Source organism: Ovis canadensis, chromosome 1, assembly GCF_042477335.2.
Source record: "Ovis canadensis isolate MfBH-ARS-UI-01 breed Bighorn chromosome 1, ARS-UI_OviCan_v2, whole genome shotgun sequence".
NCBI classification, from domain to species: Eukaryota; Metazoa; Chordata; class Mammalia; order Artiodactyla; family Bovidae; genus Ovis; species Ovis canadensis.
The window spans coordinates 85,828,901-85,844,359 of NC_091245.1; the positions used below are offsets into that span (position 1 = coordinate 85,828,901).

The following is a 15,459-nucleotide window of genomic DNA, read 5'->3' on the forward strand; positions in this document are numbered from 1 at the left end:
GGAATTATGAGTTAGGAATTCAGACCAGATATGCTCAACAGTGAAGGGCCTCTCATTTAAAAATCCTCTGTCTATTTTTCCTTGTTTATCAGCTGACCTTGTGGTTAAACCCATCAATCAGCAGCAAGGAGGGTATGAGAGGGCCAACCAAGCTACCCACAGTCACCCAAGAGTGGATTATACATTGCTACCTGAACTTTAAGAAGATCTAAACATATGGATAATAGATTTGAAATGACAATTCATATAACACAGAAATAATCATTTTTCAAAAGTTTTTTAAAATTGCAAACCCTTCTTATGGGGGAAAAAAAATACGTACAAAAAAAGAAAAGACAACACAGTTTCCAGACTTATTTTCCATTGTAACCAGGTGCTTTGTTCATACTAATCTACTTGCCATTTCTCAACCTTTACTGATTCTTCTGGCCAAGACATACCAATTCTTACAGAATTCTCTACAAGGAATCTCATCTATCAAGACCTACCCCATTCATTAGAGACCTAATTCAAATGCCACCTCTTTAGATAAATCTTCTATAGTCTAACCACACTGAAGTAATTACTCAGTCTAACTCATGGAGCCCTGGCAAAGAGTGCTTACTACTTAATCTCATATGTGTATGTGTCTTGTCTTACTTCTTATGGGCAAAATCCATGCCCTTTTTATACACCTACCCCTAAATATCTTTTTTTTTTTACTTTTTTTTTTAATTTTTATTGTTTAAATTTTAAAATCTTTAATTCTTACATGCGTTCCCAAACATGAACCCCCCTCCCACCTCCCTCCCCACAACATCTCTCTGGGTCATCCCCATGCACCAGTTTTTAATAAACAATTTAAATCTATGTACAGATTATCTCACATATATCTTACTCATCCTGTACCTTTTACTTCCCTGGGTAAATTACTCATAATCTCTCTGAACCCTGGCTTCCTTATCCATAAGATAAGAAAATTAATTGTATGTATCTGACAAAGTCATGAGGGCCTAATGAGCTAATCCATGTAAAAAAGCCATAAATCTATTTTACTACTGTTATTATTACTGCCACATTATTATTTTAGAGGGCTATCTAATATTTTAAGAAATCACACTTAGAATTCATGGAAATTTACAGTTGCAATGATCATGAGAAGAAATATATTGTTTTAGTTTATATTACTCTATGACATATACAAACAAAAAATAAACAGGCACCTCTAATTTCAGTTTGACATCTTCTTTTGTCTTAGAAATATAGTCTAAACTAGAGATGGCCGACTCCACTCCACTGCAGTACTGCCCGTAAATAACCAACCTGAAAGGAAAAGAGAGAGAAAGAAAGCTGAGGACCAAGAGGCAAGATTAAAGTAGAAGAGGAAATCCATCTACTTAAGCCCACAGTTAGATATAACCAAAGCAAATCTCACTCATCCTGGACTTCTTACTTTCTAGGTTACCCTGGACAGATTACTCAGAACCTCAGTTTTCTCATTTCTTTGAACACTCACCACACTTACAGCATTCTTACCTAGAAAATCCTATGGACAGATGAGCCTGTGGGCTAAGTCCATGGGGTCACAGAGAGTCAGACACAACTTAGCAACTGAGCACACACACACTTACAGTCGTGGAATTAGGGTCACTCATATTTATGGTATTAAAAGTGACTGTTTTTAATTTCCAAATTTGAATGGAATTGATTCCATGTACATTTTTATAGCAGGCAGATTTTACAATCAAACTTAATGACTGTTAATATTGTTGGAGTGGGCTTCCCAGGTGGTGCTAGTGGTAAAGAAACCGCCTGCCAATGCAGGAGGCACAAGAGACTCAGGTTCTATCCCTGGTCTGGGAGATCTCCTGGAGGAGCAAATGGGAATCCACTCCAGTCTTCTTGTCTGGAGAATTCCATGGACAGAGGAGCCTGGAGGGCTACAGTCCATGGGGTTGCAAAGAGTCGGACACTTAGCATGCATACACGCACATTGTTGGAGTACACATATACACCAAAAACAAAATTAAAATTTCTGTTCAAGTTTCTATTAGAGATCAACTTTTACACTGTTCATGCTCACTCAGGAACAGTTTTATTTTCTACTACAATTTCACTGTAATCACTAGTTACAACTCCACTCATTAATAAACTTCCTACTCCTTCCCACTTTTTAATTAAGAAAAATACATTATCTGAAAAGTGGGAATGAGAGGCCTGAGCTGTGCTGGATAGAAGATCATTCATACTGCATGGGGTCTGAGTCTACTTCAGGAAGGGTATCTCTGGAGTGACACCAATTTTTGCAGAGAGTCTGATTAATTTATTGTTTCTTTTAGCTCTCTAGTGGAAAAAATACTATATTAATATTTATCTAATGTTGACACAAAGCAGCTAATTAGCCACTTCTGGGTACTATGAACCATAGGGATTGATTTAAAAAGACAGTGCTATATTTTAAGCAAAAGTCCTTGGTACTTCTAATTCATGTGAATTGTTCAGAAGATTTTTTTCAAACTCCAAAAGAGAAAGTGACTTTGCCTGTGAATCTAATACTCCAAAATAGAGAATTATAAGCTATTTGAGTAGGAAAAAGCAGTAAGTACCAACTAATGTACCCTTAACATTTACGGACAAAGAAAAGGAGGCTCAGAGATTTAGGATGACCTCCTGAAGTCTATGTACAGGACTCAAGAGTGATAGGTCTGTACAAGAACCTACACTGTCTGGTTTTCAGTGCAAAACTTGAACTCTTTTTTTTTCTTTTTTCCTGGTATATATATAGAGAGAGCTCAACCACCACCCTGAGATTAACTGTCCCATGTTCTAATTACTTCGCAGGTAGTATCTTAATGAACCGTATTTACAGCTATTTATGAGAAATTTTAATACTAACCCTCACTGTAATTACAAACTAATAGCCATGAAGTTTAAAACCCAAAAGTTACCTTTCCTTATAGTTAATGAAAACTTGATACAAGTTCTGGTCATTTTTATTCACAATGGAATCATGAATCTCTTGCATTAGGTTCCGATGAACTTTCACAAGTTCCTTAGAAAAGAAAACAATGGCAAGAGAAATTAGGAATCAGAATCAAAAAAAAAAAAAAAAACCATCACCTGGAGCCCAGCATCCCTATTGTTGCCAGACTTGCCATTCAAGGATATACTGAATGCCCTCAATATATAAACCTGCTCCCATCAGTCAAAAGAGGAAGAGGAGGAGGGGAAGAAAGGGGAGGGGAAAGAGGGAAGAGGAAGAAAAGAGAAGGGGAAGGGGAAAGGAAAGGAGGGGAGGAGAAGAGGAGAGGGGAAGGGCGGGAGAAAGGGAGAGAAGAGAGAGGCCACGTACATGGGAAATAGCCACTTCAGATCTGACTCAAAATGTCAGTATCCTGTGGAAAGAGAAATTATCTCACTAGTTATTAAAGGGTAATTTATTCCTTGTATTAAAATATGTACAGTTCATTTTCATTTTATAATCACTTTAAATTTTTAAATAAAACTATCCAAATGCTTAATGTTTTATTGACAGGATAAAGTAATGATTCATGTCCTTGGGACATGAAAATGTAGATTTGTACTTGGGTCAATTAGTGGTGTCCTGGAGCTAAGCTAACAATCATCAGACTAAATTACTTGAAACCAGACAACTAATGGCATAAATAAGCACCAAATAAACTGTAGTAGGCCATTTAATAGGGCAACTCAAAACTCAAGAATTTCACATTTTTCCTGATAAGCAAGTCATTCTCAGTCAGACGGTAAAATACATACCACAGCTGGGAAACGACAAGGTTCAAGTCGAAGTATCAATTCTCCCACTACCTCTTCCCATGTACCTTGCAGCACAGATTGACTGCAGGGCATCCTTTTCCTCAGTAGGTGTAAGCACAGCACAAGTATGTTGGCCCCATCACTATTTTTTCTTCTATCACTTTTTTGAGGAGCACTGAAAGGCCATTAGAGTAAGGACTGTCAAACAGGTCCTAAGCTACGGTGACCGTATATAACTGGTTTGACACTTATCTTCCTAGAATGTGTGGCTTTTTTTTTGTTGTTAATTTATTTTTTATTGAAGTATAGTTGATTTACAATGTTGTGTTAGTATATAGCACAGTTTTAGGTATATAGCACAGTGATTCAGTTTTATATATATATATATATATATATATAAAGAATATATATATATATATATATATAAAGAATATATATATATATATATTCTTTTTCAGATTCTTTTCGCTTACAGGTTATCCCAAAATATTGAATATAGTTCTCTGTGCTATACAGTAGGTCCTTGTTGCTTATCTGTTTTCTTTTTTTTATATTTATTTATTTTAGTTGGAGGCTAATTACTATACAATATTTATTGGTGTTGCCATACATTGACATGAATCTGCCATGGGTGTACATGTGTTCCCCATTCTAAACCCCCTCCCACTTCCCTCCCCATCCCCATGCATCAGCCCTGAGCACCCTGGCTCATGCATCGAACTTGGACTGGTGATCTGTTTCACATATGATAATATACATGGTTCAGTGCTATTCTCTCAGATCATTCCACCCTTGCCTTCTCCCACAGAGTCCAAAAGACTGTTCTTTATATCTGTGTCTCTTTTGCTGTCTCGCATGTAGGGTTATCGTTACCATTTTTCTAAATTCCATATATATGTGTTAGTATACTGTATTGCTGTTTTTCTTTCTGGCTTACTTCACTCTGTATAACAGGCTCCAGTTTCATCCACCCCATCAGAACTGATTCAAATGTATTCTTTTTAATGGCTGAGTAATACTCCATTGTGTATGTGTACCACAGCTTTCTTATCTATTCATCTGCTGATGGACATCTAGGTTGCTTCCATGTCCTGGCTATTGTAAACAGTGCTGCGATGAACATCCATTCTGGTTTCCTCAGTGTGTATGCCCAGCAGTGGGATTGCTGGGTCATATGGCAGTTCTATTTCCAGTTTTTTAAGGAATCTCCTGTGTGGCTTGTTTTATGCTAAACATTCATTTGATATTCGTGAGCTTTTTCTTCCTTCTATGCTACAAATCAATAAGAATGCCTTCATGTGAGCCATAATCAGGGAGAAGGACAACATGCCACAGTTCATCAATTCGTGCATAGCAACACTAAATATAAAGGAATCAAAATACTAGGGTCCTCACAGGTGATGCAGGCAAGCCTGTACATCAAAGCTTATATATTGTATATAAAAGTTATATGTTAAAACCAAGGCCAATTCCAGAGGACTAAGAAGTTGAATCTTGCCTAGCAAGACCGTACACAGTATTGCACTTGGCTTGCTTCTAGGCTTCTTGTAAATATTCTTTTAGGATTGTAAGGTACCCTGAAATTTATAATGATTGTATAAATGTGAAGAGAAGTTCTTCACATCTTATCATTAAAACAGATTGTTTTATCAGAAGGAAACAGTGTATTTCAGAAATGGAAGTGTATTATGTTATAACCAGAAGCAGAAAACACCAAAAAGCAGAGAACAGGGAACTGTAGGAATGGCAGTAAGTGGAAGAGAGGGATGAAGCCAGGACGGTGTCTGTAAGATGGGGTGGAGGGGCTGGAGAACAAGAGAGCAAGGAATGGGGCAGAAGGGAACTCCCATGAGACAAAGAGACTGTAACACCAGGGATTAACTGGGGCTACCTTGTCATGACAAACAATTAAGTACATGATTCTTACCCATTCGTGTTCAGCATACATTTTGATTGATTTTTGGTTGACAATATGACATGGCAGTTATTTCCAGAAAATAAGACTATAAGAACTCAGGAGGCAGAAAATTGGGTTAAATTTCTTAGAGAATATAATGTTCAAATAGAGAATCACTAAGTAAATAAAGATTTTATAGAAGTGTAGCTCCATTTTTACTAGCGATTTTTACTTACAGGAATGTTCATGAATACTGAATCAAATTCTGCTGCTGTCAGAAATCTTTTCAATGGTGACATGAAATACTACCAGGAGAGAAGTGAGGGGTAATAATTAATTACAACTTATCCTAATCCATATGACAGTTTTTCATCAAGGAGCAATAAATATTTATTGAAAATTAATCAGTTTTATGAATACCAAGAAAAAAAGCAGAAACTATTTTCTCTGTCATAAAGATTCAATACTTGAATAGAGATATAAGACATAAATACAGGTTAATATATTTAAAACATGAAATAAAAGCTTTGGCCTATAAATGCTTCTAAAATTAAGAAAAGAAAAATAAAAGAAGAGAGAACATCATTGGCTGAATTAGCAAACAATGTCAACACTTTGGAGATATATTTGAGTAATATAAAATATCCCTCACCTGCTTTGTGGAGATTCTAGATCTCTGAGATAAATAATCTGCTTATGCAATTTGGGGATCACTCCCTTTCATTCCTTGAGAATTCTAGTTCCTGGCCTATCATCTCTCTGGTCCATTACTACCCCATCTTTCTTTTTGACCTTTTCAGTAACTATATAGATGATCCTTCCAATAGCCTGGCTTCTTGGTTCCTTGAACTCCAACAATCTGTGCCCCATTCTAGCTGAGCTCCTCTTGTGGTCATAGCCCAAGACCCTGTCATTACCAACCACTGCATATGCTCCAGGGAATTCATTTGAAGCAAGCAACTCTCTGACTTCTACCCTCCTACAATTACAGCTCTTCTTCCAAAGACTTCTCCAACCCACTGCGTCTGCCCATCCCCTGATCATCCCACAGTCCCTCATATCCTCACTTCCCTTACCCAGTGTACATTCCATGAGCCATCATCAGAATCACTGCCCTGCAAATACCCTTACTCTCTCTTTTTTTCTGGAAAAATGAAAACCCAGTTAAATCTAGCTTTCCACATATTTTGTGCCTGTACCTAAGAAGTTAAACAGAAGCTATATTGATAGCTAGTTCAAAAAATAATCACAGAACTCAACTGAACCTTCACACTATATAATCCCAGTACATTTACCCTCTCATTGTCTTAAACAACTCTTTCACACCTTCATCTATTTTTTTTTTTAACTTGCGAAACTGTCTGCTGGTTCTCATTCTCCGAGCCTCCAAATGTGGAAGTCACCAGAAGTGATCTTAAATCTCTTCTCTATCAGCATTTATTTCCTTGGCGGTTTCCTCTAGTGGCAAAGCCTTAAACACCATTGCATAATGATAATGGCCCAATTTATACGTCAGTTCAACTTTTCCACCAAATGTCAGACACATATATCTAACTTCTTCCTCAACACATCTCATTGGAAGCTAATAGGTATTGCAAATTTAGCAGGTCCCAGCAGACTCATGATCATACACCTATCCTTTCCCATCTCAGTCACCATCATAATCATGCTAAAAACGTAGTGTACTTGATTGCTCTTTTCCATACATCCTTTACCCAATTCATCATCAAATCCACTGGACTCTACTTTCAAAGTTTATTCAGAATTTGACCACTCTCTACCACCTTTACCAATACTATCACTTTCTGTCAACTTTATTACTGCAATATTCTTCTAACATTTCCCCCAATTTCCACCCTTGTCTGACAAGAGCCAGAAGGAGCTGTTCAAAACTTGCATTAGATCCCATGACTTTTGCTACTCAAAACACTTCAGCTTTTAGCCAGGTGTCCCCATATACCCCCTGTGCCTCGGGCGCTCACCAGGTTTCCAATCTCACTGCTCCCCTGCCCTCAGTCTGCTTCAGCCTCCTGGCCTGCTGCTGTTCCTTGAAGTACACTAAACACTGTCCCATGTGAGGGCCCTTCTCCCAGGGATTGTCCACTCTGGGATATTCACATGGCTCACTCCTCAATTCAGTCAGCTCTCTGCTTAAATGCAACCTGACCATACAGGCTTTCCATTACCACTCTACATAAGATAACACCAGCTTCCCCCGTCACTCACTATCCCCTTCCTCTGCCTTATTTTTCTTCAGAGGACTTATCACCACCTGACATACTTAGTTGCTTAAATTATAAACCCTCCCACGAGAATCAGGAGACCTATAGAGTTTTGTTGTGTTGATGGCTATACCTTCAGTCCCTAAATTAGGGCCATTCAGACACTAAGAAATCAATAAATCGTTGTGGGATTGTGGAATGAATAATTCTGCTTTGAGATCTTTAAATCCAAAATTATACTGAATATCAGAATATACAGACACTGCAGAAACATTGAGCCTAATGCACTAACTATACAAGGCAGTACAGCAAGTCCCTGACATACAAATGAGTTCCATTCTGAAAGCGCATGAGTAAATTCAATTTAAGTTCAACAGTTAGCCCAGGTACCCACCTAACACAATCAACTACATAGTACTTTACTGTAATAGGTTTATAATACCTTTCACACAAATAATATACACATTAAAAAAAAACAACCTATTTTTAATCTTATAGTACAGTACCTCAAAAAGTACAGTCCAGCAGCTGGCATATAGGGACTGTCACATACACTCACATCTTTGAAAGTTCACAACATGAAAGTTCACATGTAGGTAACTTACTGTGCTTGAAAATCGAGAATTCCTAATGACTTACTTTTTCTATTGACTCCAGTGTTTCTGTATATTTTTCTTCTGTCTGCTTAATTTCTGCTAGGCAGCAACTTCGTATATCATTTTCTGGACATTTCTACAATTAGAATTTTCAAATTAAAATTATTTAATCAGATTCATATATTAATCTCTTCAGTAGAAGATAGAAATAAAAATTATTTAATTTTAAGCATTCCATTCTAACATAATGATTTCTTTTTTTGTTTGATTTTGTTCTTTTGTTTTGTTTCGGCCATGCTGCACAGCTTGTGGGATCTTAATTCGCTGACCATGGATGGAACCTGTGCACCCTGCAGGGGAAGCATGGAGTTCTAACCACTGGACCACCAGGGAATTCCCAGGCCTTCCATTCTAATAACACAAATAACTTAAAGATACATTGAATGGCATTTGTGAAGGATCTTTGCTTTTAAAGGGCTTCCCTGGTGGCTCAAATGGTAAAGAACCTGCCTGCAATGCAGAAGACCCAGCTTCAATCTCTGAGTCAGGAAGATCCCCTGAAGGAAGGGCATGGCAACCCACTCTGGTATTCTTGCCTGGAAAATTATATGGACAGAGGAACCTGATGGGCTGCGTGGTGTCACAAAAAGTTGGACACGACTGAATGACTAACACACTTTGCTTTTTAAAAAAAAAATTTGAACAATGTAAATGTAAAAGTTTGAGTAATTAAAAATATACTTTGAGTATACTCTCTTTAAACCAAACCATCTATTTTACTATAAATGTAACTCAATCTGGAAACATTATGAGTGGTCTAATACCATTTTCTTAATGTATGGCATACTTTACAAGTGCTATAGAAATAACTGCAAAAAATCACAAAAGAATATTTGGTAAGTAAAAAAATCTTAAAATATTTTTTCAAGAGTTAACATCTTGATGTTTGGTTTTTACCAAGTGTTTAAGACTAGAGGCAGAAGAACATGGTAGGAAGATCAAAGGTTTGGGGATCAGATAGAATTGGGTTCAAGGACCAGTTTTACTGTCATTTAGCTTGTCATTGTGAAGAAGTTACCTAATTTCTCTGTCTCGACTTTCTCATCTATAACACAAAATCACAGTAGCCAGCCCAAGGATCTGTAGATGAGATAACCCATGTGGAGTGCCTAACACCCTGAGGAGCGCACTAGAAGTACCCGATGCATTTTGTCATCATCACCGCTCACCCTGGGCCACACAGACAGCCCAGCACTGTCAGCTCAGTGAAGACAGTCCTTGGGAAAGGCAGTGAAGAATCTGCTGGTGCCCAAAGCAGCTGACAATTTAAGGGGGCACAGACAATACTTTGTCACCTAAAACACTTAAAATGCTGCCACAGGTGTCCAGTCAGCTGGCACAGCAGGTTAAAGCACACATTGATGACATTTACCAAACACAGGCCAGCCAATCTGTTTTCATCCCACAGAAGCTGCTGCTCCCTACCTGGGCATCAGACAACTTGTCAGCCTTTTATTAAATGCAAGAGGTCAAAGACAGCTGAGCGAATTCATCAAAGTACTGAAGAAACCTAAACTACACCTAGCTCATGAAGAAAGGCTTTTGTGTAAAAAAAAAAAAAAAGACTATGTTAATAAAAGTTTAAGCAACTGACTTTTTTCTTTTCTATTTCAAATTACAGATGAGAAAATAATTCAAAGTAATTCTGAATGTTTTACATATTTTCATGCAGATAGTTTTGTGGGCTCATATTGACTATGGTAATATCTGAAATTAAGTTTATAAAATAGCAAAAAAATGCTAGGAGACATATAATGAAACAAAAGAAAGAAAAATACCTTATATCAATTCCTAACAAATAGGAAGAAATATTCTTTAACATATATTTTATGCCGCATCAATCTTAAAGTAGATTTATCTGCTTTGTAAGAGATTTCCTTTCATAACAGTATAATCTTATGATTCCCTGAAATTATGCTCTATTGCCACTCTGCTTTATCTAGCTGGGTGGCATGCCCTTCACGTCTCAGACTTGATTTTTCTACTAGTAAAATGAAAGGATTAGACCAGAGATTCCCTATGGATGTTCTGAACTGCACAATGTCTCATTTTGTACACTTCGGTTGTGTTCAACACTTCGCAACTCTACGGACTATAGCCCACCAGGCTCCTCCGTTCATGGGATTCTCCAGGCAACAATGCTGGAGTGGGTTGTCAAGCCCTCCTCCAGGGCATCTTACCGACCCAGGGATTGAACTCATATCTCCTGTGTCTACTTGCTTGGGCAGATAGGTTCTTTACCACTAGCATTACCTGGGAAGCCCAACATCATGTCAGTATGACATGGCTATACAGTTATACATGAAAAGGGATGGCTCTGATGGTAAAGCATCTGCCGTAATATGGGAGACCTGGGTTCAATCCCTAGGTCAGGAAGATCCCCTGGAGAAGGGAATGGCTACTCACTCCAGTACCCCTGCCTGGAGAATTCCACGGATAGAGGAGCCTGACAGGCTACAGTCCATGGGGGTCACAAAGAGTCTGACACGACTGAGTGACTAACACTTTTTAAAACATAAAAAAGAAAACACAAAAATGATTCCAGCAGAAGTTACCTAAATAATTTTAACTATTATATTAATTACAATCATTGCATTACAATTGCAATTAAGATACTTATTACATGAATATTATTTTATTTTATTAATTATAATTATCATATAGTCAACCATTCAAATAATCACTTTCCTAATAAAATGATTCAGACTAATAAGTCATGGTTATATAGTTAAAAGCAAGATTAAAAAAAAAGAAAACAAAAGGCGACTCCAGCAGAAGTTTAATTATAACTACTGTATTTATTACAATTTTAATTATAGCATAAATATTGTTCATTATAATTATTATATTAATTAGTCCTTCAAGTAATCACTTTCCTTATTAAATACTCAGAGTAACTTAAAAAGTCCTAGCGAAGCCAAAGTCCTACCGACTGCGGAGCTTCCTCTGCCTTCATCAGGTCCTCATATACCTCGCCACCGTCATCCTCCCCATACACACAGTCGTACAGACCCTCTTCATCTTCCACGTGGGCTTCACTGAAACAAAGGGCACAACACAAATGTCATTTTCTATCATGCGGTAAATATAATAGTGAGAAACAGCTTACTGGATTTTAGTAGAAAACCCGGATCAACTGGAACGAGTGAAAGGCTCACATTCCAGTTCTGTCCCTCCTGATAAGAACAACGACAAACCACAGGCTCCGACAGTGATGGTAATGACCTAACACTCACTGGGCCTTTACTACATCACTCTGCATGGATTATCCTCATTTGCCCAGCAGGCCCAGCATTTACTGTGTTTAACAGGTAGGCATGTTGGTCTACCTGTTAACAGGTGGTCAGTCATAGTGGCAAGGATTTTGAGAGAACAAAAGATTCTTTGACTTGCCCAGAATGACACAGCTCATCAAAGGGCAAAGCTAGGATTTAAAATTCAGGCTATCTTACACTCTGAGTGATTTAACTGCTCTATTATTGTTATTGTTGTTCAGTTGCTAAGTTGTCTCCAACTCTCTGTGGATCCATGGACTGCAGCACACCGGGTTCCTCTGTCCTCCACGACCTCCCAGAATTTGCTCTTCGTGTCCATTGAGTGGGTGATGCTATCTAACTATCCTCCTCTCTTCCTGCTCTATTTTACTGCCTCCCACTGTTCATATGTCAAGGCCTCATGGGAATTCCCTGGTTGTCCAGTGGTTAGGACCAGGCATTTTCACCACCCTGGCCCCAGATTCATTTCCTGGTTGGGAAATTAAGATCTCACATGCCTTGGCCAAAACTCAGTTTCATCATCTGTATTAAAGGATATACTATGGAGAAGACAGAGGAGTTGGGAAGGAGTGGCTATGTTATAAATAATCTTTTTAAAGCATTAATTTCTGTTGATTATACTCATCCATATCTAGTGTAATCGTTTTCAAACCATGTTTCTTCAAGGCCACTCAAAGGATACCCATAGGTTCCCTTTGAGTCAGATTCCTTTTTTATCTGTTTTATTTGTATTTTGCTTAAAGAAAAGGTCCCAAGGCCACAAGACATTTTTAAAAGACTTTTAAATTTTTCTGCTAGTCTACCAGCAGTGGAAATAATCTCTATTTTTAAAGCTTCCATGAATGCTTCCACAGTGACTGATTGATGTATCATCCCTAAACTCTTCATGTGAGACAGTAAACCTGTTCAGTCAAAGTAAAAACAGTCGCTTCCACCTATCACCCATTCTATCATTACTCCTCCAATTTTCCTTTCTGTTCAAGAGTTCCATAAATAGCTTCTACTAACAAATAATGCCAAAGAACTGAGATTAATAAATTAAAGTGTGTTAGAAAGAAGCAGTAACCTCTCTCAGAAAAGAAATTCCATTCCTCCAATACTGTCAGCCCTTAGCATTCCTCTTGGGCCTGTGCAGATAGAACATTATAAATTGATATGTACAAAAATAAAAACATTGTAAGTATAAATGTCACTCTGCAACTTGGAGCATTTTTCAAAGTAGGGGGCAATCACAAGGTTGTCTATGTTTGTCAGGAAGAGTTATTTGGAGGCATTTGACAGAAAGGAACTGTCAAATACCCAGAAGAAAGAAAGGTGCCTTAAGGGAGAGGAATCTAGTGGTAAGAGAAGTTACAGAGAACTCTGCTCTGAGAAAACTCATTCCCAGATGACTTGTCCTCCTGTCTACCCACCTACCTGATTTTCACTAAGAACATACTGATTGCCAGATCCAGAAGATCCAGAAGAATGCCTAGATCCGCTCTCCCATAGTCTAATGTGGAAAACAGCACAGAAACACAGAATTCTATGATGCAGAGGAAAGAGTAAGCAATACTCTGACTAAGGAAGTCGGGGAAGGCTTCACAGAAGATATTACATCCGAACTGCATCGGCAGTGTATTTATTTAGTCAACGTGTATTTGCGGAATAAATACCATGTTCCAGGAGATATAGCTGCAGATGAGGCAGACACAGTTGCTGCCCTCAGGGATGACACACTGAATGAGAAGATGGGATGAGTATTCAGACAAAGGACGCCAAGCTGTGTGAAGGCAGGCAGGTGTGCAGAGCCTGGCAATGTGAAGGGTGGAGTCCCGTCCAGGTGAGTGAGGGGAGATCCAGAGAAGGGCTGAATCAATTTGAGAAGAGCCTTGTCCTCTGTGAGCTGAACCTTACCTGGGCAACTAGGGACCATAGTGGGGTTATAGAGGGGTCGTGTGGAGAGTGAAGAAGTCAGACAGAGCGATGGGGTGGGAGGTAACGAGCACCATAACTAGGGTAAAGGCAGGTAAGGAAAGAGACTGTGTGATGTACAACCAAGCAGACTTGGGGACCAATCTGGATTAGGGAGAGGGAGGAAGGGGTGAAGGATGCTTCTTAGCTTTCTACTCTGGAAAACTAGGCAGATGGTGAGTCATATTGGCAGTTCCAGAATTTCCATACTGAGGGGCTTAGGCGGGCAGCCTCCTCTGAGAACAGTGGTTTGAAGGCACTCTGAGGGTAGTTCAACTGGTTTGAGCACTTTCCATAACCCATCAAAGGATAAGAAGGTTTGATGAGGTCATGAAGGAACTGAGATTTAAAAACAAGATAAAGCAACAGGTTCTATATCAAAGGGGATCCTGTTCAGAAGGAAGACAGGCTGTGAAATCCATTTCCTGCCTCAGACCCCTCAACTCACCCCCCACCAAACAACAACAACAACACAAACAGCAAACAAACAAAAAATGACATCATGTTGCCTAATTCTTGGTATTGACTATTTCCCATGAGAGCGGAGGCATATATGTATAAACCCACACAGATTTTTCTCTAAGAAATGCAGGAGGGACACACGCACCCACACACGTCACGACTGGGCTGGAACAGCTTGGGTTTTGTTATTCAATCCCATAATAAAGCTGTTTCTTGATAACAGTTTGGTCAATAATTTCTGATTTGCATAAAATGAAGAGGGGCGATGAAGGAAGAAGCTGTGATTTTTCAAATGGCCAATAGATCAACCACCATCTATATTAGCTTTCCTGTGTCCAGGCCATCTGTATATGGTTACACCTGACACTCCGGTCATGAAGGCTGGAGGAGCAAGGACAGGGTACAGTTTAGCCATCTCACATGCTCCCCATGCCATCCTGTGTCAGCTTCTCTCCACATCAGGAGAGAGCGTTTACCCCTGCAGTGCAGAGCAGAGCAGACCACTGTTTGTTCCAGGGGCCTCCCTTCAGGAGATTCACCCCCAGTGGTGACAGTGAAGTATGTGAAGCCACAAAGCTCATCACAAAGCCAAGACTGAAGATCAAGACCTTACGGCAAACTCAAATGCAAGCAGCTGCAGGAAACACATGACATTCAGACCTCCAGCTCCAGGTGGAGAGGGGAAGCTGACTGCATCTCCCAGGGCAGCCAGGTTGGGGACCTAGGTTTTCTCTAAACTTGCATCCTTACAGACTAATTCTGACATCAACAGAACAAGATGAGCAAGATTATAGGAATGAGTAAGTATAAGTGACAAATGCTGGAGGTTAAAAAATGTCATCATAGCACTGGAAATAATAATATTCTTTTTAAGACTACAAAGAATTTAATTATATTACCAGTAATTTTATAGTCACTTGATGAAGACTATAGCCAATTCAATGAGACACTCAGTAATGACTTTGCTGAAGATTAGTAAATTCTAGGAGATTTTAAATAGAATTAAGAAATCCTCCTTCTTCTTCCTTTTTTTTTTTTTTTTTTGGCTGCTCCAGGTCTAAGTTGCAGCATAACATGAGGGATCTAGTTTCCTGACCAGGGATCAAACCCAGACCCCCTGAAATGGTAGCAGAGAATCTTAACCACTGCACTGCCAGGGAAGGCCCAATAAGAAACCATTCTTGATGGACATTTGAAATACTAGACTTTGTGGCCCATCCACATGCAGCCTACTCCAG

At 38.8% G+C, this 15,459-nt stretch overlaps 1 protein-coding gene across 2 annotated transcripts in view; it reads right to left on the bottom strand.

Annotated features, from left to right (window-relative positions):
* The window catches only part of VAV3 (vav guanine nucleotide exchange factor 3), a 428,368-nt gene that overhangs the window by 218,316 nt on the left and 194,593 nt on the right, over nt 1-15,459 (bottom strand). For both annotated transcript variants that reach the window (XM_069599254.1, XM_069599261.1), the window contains exons 5-9: nt 11,461-11,569; nt 8,515-8,607; nt 5,890-5,958; nt 2,928-3,031; nt 1,203-1,302 (exon numbers count right to left, since the gene is read on the bottom strand). In XM_069599254.1, the coding sequence (XP_069455355.1) occupies nt 1,203-1,302; nt 2,928-3,031; nt 5,890-5,958; nt 8,515-8,607; nt 11,461-11,569 (475 nt within the window). The remainder of the gene's footprint in view (nt 1-1,202; nt 1,303-2,927; nt 3,032-5,889; nt 5,959-8,514; nt 8,608-11,460; nt 11,570-15,459) is intronic.